At 43.7% G+C, this 13739-nt stretch overlaps 1 protein-coding gene across 8 annotated transcripts in view; it reads left to right on the top strand.

The window, feature by feature from the left end:
* Nucleotides 1-13739, top strand: part of bbx (BBX high mobility group box domain containing) — a 209923-nt gene that overhangs the window by 147416 nt on the left and 48768 nt on the right. For all 8 annotated transcript variants that reach the window (XM_078232941.1, XM_078232937.1, XM_078232939.1 and 5 more), the window contains 2 exons: nt 4189-4359; nt 7691-7933. In XM_078232941.1, coding sequence (XP_078089067.1) covers nt 4198-4359; nt 7691-7933 — 405 coding nt within the window. In that variant the 5' untranslated portion in view covers nt 4189-4197. The remainder of the gene's footprint in view (nt 1-4188; nt 4360-7690; nt 7934-13739) is intronic.

A 13739-nucleotide genomic window follows, 5' to 3' on the forward strand; every position in this document is an offset into this window, starting at 1 on the left:
GGTGAACCACCTTGCTGCAGAATATCCAGCCCCTGACCTGTTCCAATAGCCACTGTTTATGTGGCTGGTCCAGTTCAGCTTCTGGTCAATGGTGAACCCCACAACCAAGGACTTTAATTGTAGGGTAATAACAACAGTAATAATGTAATTAAATACTGTGGGGAGGTTGTTATGCTCTCTTTTATTAGTGAGGGTCATTGCCTGGTACATGTATGGTTTAGATGTTACATGCCACTTACCAGATGAGGTCTGTTATGGGGCATCTGAGGAATTTTGAATGGATGAAAACACTGATAGTGTGAAGTGTAGTTGGAAGTGGCTGATGATAGTTGGGCGCAGAGTGCTGCTCTGCAGAGCTCCTACAGCTCTTGGGCTGAGGTGATAAGCTTCCAATAACCACAAACATCTTCCTTTGTACCAGTCATGGCTTCAGCTGATGGGGAGTTTTCCCCCTGATTCTCAGTGACTGCATTTTCACTAGGGCTCTTTGGTGCAACACCCAGTCAAGTTCTGACTTATGTGAAGGACTGTCATCCTCATCTCAACTCACTTCTATAATTCTGCTCTCGCGACACATGTTGGGAAGTCTGTAGGTGTTTCTTCCAGAGACCAAAAAATTCATAAGTGAGCAGGCTATTAGAAAGTAAGTGTCACTTGATAGGACTGTTAGTTGTATTTTCCATTATCTTGCTAATGATTAAGAGTAGCTTGTTGAGAGGATGATAATTGGTTTGGTTTGGTGTTGTCCTGTTTAATTTTGTGAATGAGACATACCGGAGCAGTTTCCACCATTGTGAAGTCGATGGTTGATGTAATAATGGTACTGGATACTTCATTACCAGCTCTACTGCCGGTACAATGCCAGGAGACAATGGTGAAGTGGTAATGTCACTGGACAAGTAATCCAGAAGCCCAGACAAATGGTCTGGGGACATGGATTCAAATCATACCATGGCACTTCAAGTTCAATTAATAAATCCGGAGTTGAAAGCTGGTCTCTGTAATTCATCTCAGTCAACCATCATCAATTGTCATAAAAACACATGTAGTTCATTAGTGCCCGTTAAGAAAGGAAATCTGCTGTCCTTACCACGTCTGGCCTACATGTGACTCCTGACTCTCGGAAACATTCTCAACTGCCTTCAAAGGGCAATTAGGGAGAGGCAACAAATGCTGTCACTGCTAGTGATGCCACACCCCATGAAAGAATAAATTTAAAACAATCAATTACTGGGGACATAAGTTTAAGGTGTGAAGGGCAAGGTTTAAAGGAGATGTATGAGACAAGTTTTTTTACACAGAGGGTGGTGGGTGCCTGGAACTCGCTGCCGGGGGAGCGGGTGTAGTGGAAGCAGATACGACAGTGACTTTTAAGGGGCATCTGGACAAATACATGAATAGGATGGGAATAGAGGGATATGGTCCCCGGAAGGGTAAGGGGTTTTAGTTCAGTCAGACAGCATGGTCGGTGCAGGGTTGGAGGGCTGAAAGGCCTGTTCCTGTGCTATAATTTCCTTTGTTCTTTGTTCTAATCTAACATCCATTATAATTATAATGCACTTTTTTCTCTCTGGTGTCTTTTGTTTGGATAATGATTGATCAAACAAAAATCTATTTTAGGTTCTTCCTTGGTGGAACTTGCCTATCCATTCCTATTTACTGCTTCACTTAAATGTGGTACAGATGTACTTTATTTTGTATTCCATGTTTAAAGTACTGTGATATTAGTTAATATTTGGATGTAGATGATGGCGAAAGTGTCTTCAGGAGGGTAGCTTTGCCATTTGAATTTGGTTAGGGCACCCTTCCATTTGCTGTCTCAATCCAGCCATGAAGATGCCCCACTCTCCTGGATTGGACCTAATTAAAAATTGCTTGTGCAGGGATGGATTATCAGTTGTAGCAGCAGAAAGCAGAGGAATCTAAACTAAAGGCAAAGTACCCATGAGATTTCAGTAATGTGTTTCACAAGGGTTTCTGTACAAGGGCAGGAGTTGGCCGCTAACTGGCCTTCACCCTTCGATCAAGGTCATGCGAGCGATCATCCCATTGCTGCCCCAACATATACTCTTCACTCCTCTCCCATTAGTGTAGGGGTTGGTGATACTGCTGTGTGAATGCGGGGAAGTTGGGCAGTTCCCTGAGCTCTCCATCCCTGCTGTTAGTCTGCGGCATGGCGGTCAGCAATCCCAAGGAGGGGGAGTTTGCAGCATCAGTTTCAGAGTGAGGATCTGACACAGGACCCCCCCCCATTGCTTTTGATCAGTATGATGGTGTAAAACCCAATCCACCACTTCCTGAGATTATGTGGACAAGAGGGGGTGGGATTATCTCTGGACTGCAATGTAGGGTGAATAGTTTCACAGGAAAAGGCAGTGATAGGGTGGCTTCTGCCTGGTCTGGTGGACGAATGGGATAATGGACCTTTCCTAATTGTTTCTGAGTGCTGGGATGTACCCATTATGATGGGATGAGAAACATTTCCACTGAAGATTGGGGACAGTTAACACTCGAGTTCCATAGTTGCCTTATGCATGTCTACAACTGAATTTGGGAACCTGACATCCGATTATTTCCGAGTCCCAGCCCTGCATAAGGTCTGCGTCACTGACACAATGTTCTTTTCATTTGCCAATGCCTCCAATGGGCCAGAAGTGAGCTTAGTGCCCAATTTAGTGAAGCGGCCTGGAGGCAGGAACTGCTCTGGAGTACAATGCTCAAAAGCAGGCGGCAGCGATGACTGGGCTTGTCATTGCCGTGCGTATTGGAGCAGGCAGGAGAGCAGAGACCCAGCAGCCTCACAGTGCAGCCAAGTGGCCAAACAGTCAATCACAAAGTACCTGATCTGCTCAGGTGATAGCACATGTGTGCCACTGGGTCAAATGGCTCAGTTTTGTTTTGCAACTTTTTAATTCAGCAGCAGCATCACGTTATGGTTCCCCCACCGTGCCTCCAACACATGAGCACAGATTGTTCGCTTTTCACACTCACCTCTCTGAAAATCTCCTGCTCCTCTCCAGCTCATTAACATGTTCTTCAATGAACTAAACGGGTAGTTGAGGCAAGTGGGCTGCCATCTCTTTCTCCCCCCCCCCCCCCCCCCACCCCACCTCCTCCATCTCGCTTTGAAGGGTGCATATTGTGGCGGCATCGGTAGTCTGATACACCAGCCAGTAATGCTGTTTTCCAAACGTGCACATACCCGACCATGCCTCCCACGGGTGTTTGAAAATTCTCCCCTAAACTCTGTTTCTCTTTGTCCTCCCTGCTGGCCTCCCATTCACTTCCCTTTTGATTTCACTTGCTCAAAGCTCGCTTACCAGTATCCTCCTGCTCTCAATCCATTCACACTCACTCTAAATCCAGTTCACATATCATCAGATTCTTGCTGAGTTGCACTGACTTTCTGTCCCCCAATTCTTTGAATTTAAAATCCTCATCCTTCCCTCACCTACTCCAACCTGGCACCTTCTGGGGAATGCTTTAACCCTCCTCTTGTGGCCTTCTCCTAATTAATCCCCACCCTTTCCTCCTCTGTTGTTGGCAGAATCTTCAGGTGATTCAGCTCCACTCCGGAGATCCCTCCTTGGACACCTCTGTCGCTCCACCATTTAAAACCTTCCTTCCCGCTCCTTCATGCCTTTACCTTTGTTTCCTACCCCCATCTGTGGGAAAATCCACAGGGACCTTTTCTACATTGGGGATGTTCTATGAATGCAAGTTGTTGTTGGTTACAAAGCCAATATTGTTTATTCTACAAAAACAACAGTTCAAAAATTCACAGACTCTGGAATTAATGATAAGAATAGCCACATGAATGAACTAATCAAGCTGCTACCAAGAGGTGCTTCTATTGAGCAGCTAGACAGTCTGTAGGGACTTGTCATGTGGGAGGACACTTCCCCTTTAAGAATCTCTGCACCAAGCGAGCAAGTGCTGTGAATGCCGCTCCCTAATGCTTATTACTGGCTGGCAGCAGTGCACTAGAGGGAGCTGTTGCTTTCACAGTTCCCTCAAGAATATTATGAATCTTTGTCACAATGAGCTGTATCACAATTGTTCATATTTCTGCAATTTGAAGATTAGTATCCATACCTGGGGTTCGATGTGTCTGCTACCTCAGTTCTGTTGTTGGGCCATGACATCTCGAGTTGCTAATCATGTGCTGTTTCTATTTGTGTTGTGCAGCGCAGCACCATGAAAGCCAGCAGCAGAAATAAAGACCACTCAGCAGATGGCGATGGAACAGGAAAAAGACCAAAGCGGAAGTGTCTTCAGTGGCATCCTCTGCTTGCCAAAAAGATGCTGGACTTCTCTGAGGAGGAGGAGGAGGATGAGGAAGATGAAGATATTGATAAGGTAGCAATGGGAATTTGTATTTAGGGCTAGTGCTATTTTTAAACTTGGGAACTGATTGGCCTACTCCTGTTCCTGTGTTGATTGACAGCTGTTTAAGGATTTTGACAATGGTTGCAGTCACACAATATGACATTAAAATTTAAAGCAGTTTTCACTCAGTTAAACAGAGAGATATTATTTGTTTAATCTTCCTGGTCCTGCGTGATCTGCTCACCACTTTTGACATATTCAGCTATTCAATTCTTCCCTGCCTATACCAGTTGATTCATTTTCTGTGTCCAGTCCTTTCTCTCCCACTCAAACCATCACACCACCTTTAAATGGTGTCTGCATTTTCCCCTGAGTTTCATCGGTGGGCTCCCCTTGCTTATCTTCTGCATGCAATTGTTCTATGACTTCATACTCAAATAGGGATCAACAATCATCTGCATGTTGAACCATCCAACTATACCTCACTATGACCATCGTTCTTTCCAAAGCTGTCTCAGTTCTATCAGGCTCTCCCTCTCTCTCTCTCTCTCTCTCTGACACCAGGTCCGTGGTGATTTATAATTTTCTCTGGCTTAACATTGCCAAACCTGAAGTCATCCCATCTCCCCCAGCTTCAAACTTCTTTTATGCATTTTCATCAGCCCCTCTGACCTTTCACATAGGCAGTGTTCACCTTTTGTCTCAATATCCTGACGGTTTTCTGCTTTCTTCAATGCTGAATCATTGATTTTTGCAGACAAGGAGATGGCCATTCTCACCACTGTTTCTAGTAGGGCATTCTATGCCCTTACAGTCCTCTGCAGAAAGACATCCTATATTTATTAGTCACAAGTAGGCTTACATTAACACTGAAATGAAGTTACTGTGAAAATCCCCTAGTCGCCACACTCCGGCGCCAGTTCGGGTACACTGAGGGAGAATTTAGCATGGTCAGTTCACCTAACCCCTGCACATCTTTGGACTATGGGAGAAAACCAGAGCACCCGGAGGAAACCCACACAGACACGGGGAGAATGTGCAAGCTCCACACAGGCAGTGACCCAAGCCAGGAATCAAACCCGGGTCCCTGGCACTGTGAGGCAGCAGTGCTAACCACCGTGCCGCCTCTCACTTGGTTCTTTTGACATAGATTTGTTTCTTCAAGTAATTAAAAGTGGTAGTAGCTTTTCCTTATTTACCTTATTGAAGAAACCCCAATAATTTGAATATCTCTATCAGATCTCTTCTTTAACTTTTCTCTGTTCTTGTGAAGAGAATCCTACTTTATCTAGTTTGTCCTGTAATTAAAACTTCTCAGCTGTGGTTTAATCATCCATTGTCCTCTCCTTGGCCTTAATATGCTTTGTAAAATCAAACATATGAGAAACTGAACTCGCTGGCCCTGGTATTGCTCTTCCCAGTGTAAATTCATATGTCAGATTTGTACCCACTCCATGTTGTTCGGGGATTTCCAGAGCCTCATCAAAGGGGTTGACTTGTTGGTTTCCCTCATTCACACACAGTCAACTGAGTCATTCACAGTACCCTTGGTATATTAAAGGAGAAATGCTGACTGTCGAGCTCTTACTTCAGAGGAACATCTTGGTCTGGCACTACAGCATTTGTTTGTGCTTTTGCATACACGCTAGAGGACAACATTTTCTGACGGAGGACAGCAGTAGTTGTGCAGAGTGCTTCAAATGATTCCTCCTGGCGAATGCAGCAGTTTACAACTTGGGTGTCTGCCATGCTTAATGAGCTTCCAAAGGAACCTGTGTGAGGAATAATTCCAGCAAGTGCCAGGCACTATGGAGCTGGGATTTGGCAACCTTTAACCATGCAGCTGTCATCAAGTTCTTTAAATGGACTGTTCTTCAGTCCAAATTGCACCAGGGATCGAAGCCTCCAAAGGAATGTTATCCATGCATCTCTCTCAATTTTGTGAACAATTCTTTTACTTTTCAGCCACAATCACATCCATTTATGTTAAGCTGTGGCCCAGTCTGAGCAGATTTTGCATTCCTCTTAGGCTTCAGGCCAAAATCATATAACAGGCTTTTTCTAAACCATTTAAATTGGGGGCTGCATACTCCCACAACTGCTCCATCTCATGAACCACTCTCACAGGGGAAGCCCAGGGACCATCAGAGGCCCAATTCTGGCTGACTTTCAAGATCTGAGTTTAATAGTGTAATCTGCAAGCGCTGTATTCCGTCAAAGTAACACTGGATATGGTAATAGAATGCACAACACTATTTAATGCCAATGTAGAGAGATTAAGTGTCAGTCTGCAGTTGGATCCAAGCAGATGCCTGATACAGGCTTACAGACATGGGCTTGCTTGATCCAAACACGCTGGCGTTCTCATCCTCACAATCAGGGCCTTTGCCTTTCAACTTGGAGGGGGCAAGGATTCCACTCCAACTCGCTTGTATTAAGATATGAAGCTGATCTTCCTCCACACCTTATCTGTGGCTGTAACAGTATATTCTGCATCTTCTCCTTTCCTTCTCCCCTATATATCCTATGAATTATGAAATGTCTGTATGGCACACAAGAAGCAATACTTTTCACTGTATCCCGATACAGCCTCAAAATAAAGGGGGGTCAGTTTAGGACAGAGTTGAGGAGGAACTTCTTCTCTGAGGGTGGTGAATCTCTGGAATTCTCTGCCCACTGAAGTGGTGGAGGCTACCTCGTTGAATATGTTTAAATCACGGATAGATGGATTCCTGATCGGTAAGGGAATTAGGGGTTATAGGGATCAGGCGGGTAAGTGGAACTGATCCACTTCAGATCAGCCATGATCTTATTGAATGGCGGGGCAGGCTCGAGGGGCTAGATGGCCTTCTCCTGCTCCTATTTCTTATGTTCTTATGTGGCAATAATAAATCAAATCAAAAAAGCTGAATCAGTGGAGCAGACTCATCAAAATTAGAAAGAAATCTTACATAAAGCCTAAATGATTTAAAATATAGTAATCAGGTGCAAGTATCAACTATTGTCTCTGTGCCCCTTAATATGCAGTAACACATGGAAATGTAATAACATGCTGAATAATCATACTTCAAACAGTCATCAGTATATTGGACTGTACATGAGTTCACAGAGGAGAACAAATATGGCAAATAAGGAAATCAATTAATACTTACAAATAATAAAAGCTTTTAAACATTAGCTATTCTTAAAGCAGCACGAAAATTGCTCTTTAAAAGATCTCCCGTGTTTCTGTATGTAACAATGAACCTTGCAAACCTCCAAACCAAGTTTCAATGTGAAACTGAAGATGTCTGTTTCACAGTGAAGATCATTCTTGTCCTTGTGAAATATATTCTCTGATGTTTCTATATTTTTGCTACAGGACACTTTGATGAGTACAGAGGGTCTTGAACATGAGGCAGATGAGACAGAAGATGATGACTCCTCTGAACAGCGAGCTCGCAGGCCGATGAATGCATTTCTTTTATTTTGCAAACGCCATCGTTCTCTGGTTCGTCAGCAACATCCTCGCCTGGACAACCGTGGTGCAACCAAGATTCTGGCCGACTGGTGGTCTGTCTTGGACCCAAAGGAGAAACAGAAATACACTGACCTGGCAAAGGAGGTGAGCAAGTCCAGCTGCATTAAAATGTAAACCGTATTCTATGATGGCCTGTGAAGTGAACTCAGTTCCTTGCATGAGGCAGGTGACTATGATCAAGGTAATAATTGAAGGTGTAGGAATTCTTAACATTAATGCGAACAATAATTGATGACTGAAGGATTTCTCTGTTAATTCCTCAATATTTCTATTCAATTTACTTGCAGAAGAAATGAAATGAACATCAGACATTAAGTCGACTATATCCCTGCAGAACTTAGATCTGCTATCATAATATTCAAGGATATGGGACAAGTGCAGGAAAATGGGATTAGCATGCCTTTAATGGTAGATATTATTGGTGCAGACTCAATGGGCTGAAGGGCCTTTTCTGCACTGTATGACTCGATGACTCTATCTAATGGTTTCCATCAGCATAAGTCTCTTCCAGGGCAAAAGGAAGCTCTTGCCAGAGCCAGTTTGAAAAACTTTGCTAAAAGCAAATTACTGCGGGTGCTGGAATCTGAAACAACAACAGAAAATGCTGGACATTTTCAGCAGGTCTGATAGCATCTGTGGAATGAAAATAGAGCTGATGATTTGAATCTGCATGATCCTTTGTCATGAGGTGGAGATATAAAATAACTGCTGCAGCTTCCACTCCAAAATGTCATCGTATGTCTGTGGATAACTGTAATGGACAGTCAGTGCTGTTCTTTTGGCACTGCAGAAACTGCACCAATGTAAAATGAATCAAAGAGTGAATGCTTTATATTTCCCATGCTTAACTATGTGGTTTTATAGAAGTAACTAGTTATGGCACAGTAGTTAGCACTGCTGCCTCACAGCGCCAGGGACCTGGGTTCAATTTCGGCCTTGGGTGACTGTCTGTGTGGAGTTTGTACATTCTCCCTGTGTCTGCCTTTCCTCTGGGTGCTCCTGTTTCCTCGTGCACTCCAAAGATGTGTGGGTGAGGTTGATTGGCCGTGCTAAACCACCCCTTAGTATCAGAGGGATTAGCTGGGTAATTACATGGAGTTACGGAGATAGGGTCTGGGTGGGATTGTTGTCAGTGCAGGCTCGAAGGGTCGAATGGCCTCCTTCTGCACTGTAGGGATTCTATGATTCTATACTGTGAACTACAGTTCTATGTAATGGCAGAGGTGATCTGCTAAGAATTCCGTAGTCTGCTACTGCAAATATAGTACATATATATAAGCAGGAGTGACCTGATGCCTTTACTCTTTATCGCCATATCATAGAAACCCTACAGTACAGAAAGAGGCCATTCGGCCCATCGAGTCTGCACGGACCACAATCCCACCCAGGCCCCACCCCCATATTCCTACATATTTACCAACTAATGCCTCTAACCTATGCCTCTCAGGACACTTGGGGCAATTTTTTTTAGCATGGCCAATCAACCTAACCCGCACATCTTTGGACTGTGGGAGGAAACCAGAGCACCCGGAGGAAACCCACGTAGACACGGGGAGAACGTGCAAACTCCACACAGACAGTGACCCAAACCGGGAATAAGCAGCAGTGCTAACCACTGTGCTACTGTTTCGCCCTGAATTCTCAGAAGTAATTTCCAAAGTACCTTTACTCATCCACTTCCGATGTGCAGGTTGTTTTGTTGTGGGGAATTTTAATCTTCCCTGTCGTGTGGAAACTGGGTGAGCGGACAACTAAAATTGCAGAGTTTATTTTGCATGCCCCAAGTTTTCTTTTTTAACCCAGGCCACATTTGACAGTATGTGAGCCGGCTGACTTGAATCCTAGGAGATGATGTGAATTTAAGTTGCTCGACCGAGCAGTCGGCAAGGGCACCCACTCACAGCTAGTTTGATCCTGTATGAAATATGCCAGGACTCATCTGCAGTGTTTAACTCGGTGGTCTGAGTTTCTTCCAGACCAACTGAGAGGAAGAGAATCGGGGTTAAAAGAGTAAACTTCCAAAAGCTTTTTTTAACTTCTGGGAAATGAATCTATAGTCATATTCAATAATAAATCTATAATCATGTTCAATAACATATATTAAAGATTTTTATTGTTATGTACATTATACTATGCACGCCAGTGGGTAAAGGTATATAGTTGACATGCATGAAGAAGATTCAATCCTGCAGGTATCTTTGTCATAGTGTCAGAGTTTTACAGCACAGTAAGATGTCCTTCAGTCCTTCATGTCTCGCCAGCCATCAAAACACCTATCTTTTCTAATCCCATTTTCCAGCACTTGGTCCGTAGCCTTGTATGCTGTGGCATTTCAAGTGCTCATCCAAATGCTTCTTAAATGTTGCAAGGGTTCCCGCCTCTACCACGCTTTCAGGCAGCGAGTTCCAGATTCCCACCACCCTTTGGGTGAAAACATTTTTCCTCAAATCACCTTTAAATCTCCTGCCCCATACCTTAAATCTAAGCCCCCTGGTTATTGACCCCGCTACTGAGGGAAAAAGCTTCTTCCTATCTAACCCATTTATGTCTCTCATTATTTGGTACACTTCAATCAGGACGTCCCTCAGCCTGCATGTCGAAAGATCCCTGAAGGGCAGCAGAACAGGTTGGTAAGGCGGTTAAGAGAGCATAAGGGAGACTTGCTTTTATTAGCTGAGGAATAGAATATAAGAGCAGTGAGGTGATGATGGAGCTGTGTAAAATGCTGGTTAGGCCACATCTTGAGTATTGAGTGCAGTTCTGGTCACCACACTATAGGAAGGATGTGATTGCATTAGAAAGGGTGCAGAGGAGATTCACCAGGATGTTACCTGGGCTGGAAAGTTTTGGCTATGAAGAGAGGCTGGTTAGGCTGGGAATGTTTTCTTTTCAATTGTTTCTTTCCCCTTCTTGAACTAGTTTCCAAGGTCTCATTGGACTAGTGTTTAGAAATGTTCCCCCATCATCCAATGCAATGATAAAGATGCAGGTGTTTATCTTGGTTGTTTTGTTGTACAGAGAGGTTCTGCTTGTGATGCAGTGTGCGCCGAAGCTATATTTTAACCCTGTCTTTTCTCTGTGTTTCCGAACACTCCTCACCCCAGAATGGTTAGTTTTACCGAAGCAAATGGAATTGTTTAGGCAACACACCAATTTCTGTCAGTGTTGCTGCCTAATTGATAACAAATATAAGGACTGTCCCTGTTGAAGGCAGCTCTTTACCCCTTCTTGATTTTCTTTAACCCTCCCAGAGAATCTACTGCCTGGCCTACAGTGAACCTATAATGATACTATTACAAAATATACAGTGAGTTAAGTACATTTCCAAACTGACTCCGAACAACCGAGGATTAAAGTTTTAAAGTTTATTTATTAGTCACAAGTAAGTCTTACATTAACACTGCAATGAAGTCACTGTGAAATTCCCCTAGTCGCCACACTCCGGTGCCTGCTTGGGTCAATGCACCCTAACCAGCACGTCTTTCAGACTATGGGAGGAAACCGGAGCACCCGGAGGGAACCCACGCAGACACGGGGAGAACGTGCAAACTCCACACAGATGGTAACCCAAGCCGGGAATCCAAACCAGGTCCCTGGCGCTGTGAGGCAGCAGTGCTAACCATTGTGCCACCGTGCCGCCCTGGGTTACCTGTCACGTTTAGTTACCTACCACCTGGGAGTACCGCACAACTTTGAAAGGGTATGGTTTTCGTTATCAACTGGGCCAGCTGCGCTCCCATCCGCTTGTGCAGATTCAGTTGATAAACCAAAAATTCAATAGCACTAGCAGGTTATGGTCTTGGTATGATATTAATAACAATATATGTATTATTTATTGTGCACCTGACCATTTATAGAATCGCAGAATGATACAATACAAGAGGACGCCATTCAACCCATTGTCTTTGTGCAGGCTCCTCCCACCCCCTTCCTCTTTCCCCATGCAGTCCTGTTAATTTTTTCCTTTCAAGTATTTCTCCAATTCTCTTTTGAATGTTGCAACTGAATCTGCTTCCGCCATCCTTTGAGACTGCATTTCGGACCACAACAATTCCCCATGTAAAATAATGTCTTCCTGTGTAACCTCTTTTTGCCAATCGTGTTAAATTTGTGTCCTCTGATTTACTGATTATTTTGCTGCAGGAACCGGTCCTCCTTATTTACCCTTATCAAAGCAGATCATCATTTTGAACCCCTCTACCAAATCTCCTCTGCGCCAAGGAGAAAAAAACAATTCCAACTTCTCCTGTCTCTCCACATAACTGAAATCCTTCATCCCTGGTACTGTTCTAAAAAATCTTTCCTGCACCTTCTCCAACGCTTTGAGATCCTTCCTAAAGTTTGATGCCCAAAATTGAACGTAATATTCCAAGCTGAGGCAGCTTGGCTGGCAGTGGGATCTTCTAGTCCTGGTCCTGCCGGTGTTAACAGGGTCTCCTGTTATTCACACCCACCTGCAGTGGGGGTTCGCCATCGGTACTTAACTCTGTTCCTCTCTCCACTGATGCTGCCAGACCTGCTGACCATTTAGGTCATATTGCCCCTCCCATGTCTCTGGCTGGTTAAATTTCATCTGACATCTCTGCCCAGTTGACCCGTCTGTTTCCATGGTCTCATGAAATCTGTTGCTGTCCTCTTCATTGTTTACTACATAGCCAAGTTCTCTGTTATCTGCAAATGTTGACATTAGTCCCTTTGTATGCAAATCATTAATATATATCAAGAAGAGCAATAGTTCTAATACTCAGCCTTGAGGAACACTACTGTATGTCTCCCTCCTGTCTGGAAAAACTTATGAAGCCATGGTGCCACTGTCCTTTAATCCCAAAGGTTTAATTTTGCTAGCAAGTCTATTGTATGGTATTGTGTCCAACACATTTTGAAAGATTATGTGCACGATATCAGTTGCACTAGCTTCACCAACTGTCTCTGTTATTTCATAAAGAGCTCAATCAAGTTAGTGAAACACTATTTGTCCTTAACAAATCCATGCTGGCTTTCATTTCTTCACCCTACTTTTGAGGTATTTCAAACATTGGCCGCACCTTATCTCTAGGCAGTGGTGACACTCCACCTAGTGACTTGGCTTAGAAATGTCTGATGATCAAGAATTGCTGATGATGCAAAAGAGTTCAGTACTAATCGGTGCTAAGATTCAGGTTTGTAGTGACCAGAATGCCTTTAATTTGAAATATACTCACTTAGCTTTGTGCAGTTCCTCGTCGTCATGTTCATTTCTGCCTACCAGAACCTCTTGAACAATTTTGCATAATTGGCTTGTGCAGATGGTTCAGGATGCTTGAAGCAAGAAAAAAATGTCCAGCTCCCTTTTCCTCCAGCTGACTAGAATGAAAATAGTCCTGTTTCTTGTGCTGACGTTTTTATTTGTGACAAATAATTTCCCCTTTTCGAAGGATCAGTCAAAACATTAATGTAGGTTTCTACCCAACTTTGTCTGGTGCCACTGTTTAGATTTGCTACTGCAGCTGACTCCAGTGGAGCTTGGGAAAGCCTCACTGCACAGGTCTCCATACTGTCAGAGACAGTAGATCTCATTTACATTACAGCAGCGTAGAGAAGCTGATGTTGCCATCAGTGACAGTACTTTAACATGAAGGACATTGGAGTAAACTCTTTCTGTTTTCTGAACTAAGGTCGCTCCAGAGATATTTATGGTTCTCATGTCTATAGTTTAAGGGTAAACGGAATTTCTGCAGATGTAAGTATGAAAAGAGAAAATCTAGATAATACACAGTAAACATGAGAGAGCACAGAGAGCTATCCCACTAAAAGAACAGAGACTGTATTGACTTCAGGTTAAGATGTCACAGAATATGTGAAAAAAGCATGATTTATTCATGCATAGCAATGTAACCAGGTGGGACAAAAC

This window comes from Mustelus asterias, chromosome 17, assembly GCF_964213995.1.
Source record: "Mustelus asterias chromosome 17, sMusAst1.hap1.1, whole genome shotgun sequence".
NCBI lineage: Eukaryota > Metazoa > Chordata > Chondrichthyes > Carcharhiniformes > Triakidae > Mustelus > Mustelus asterias.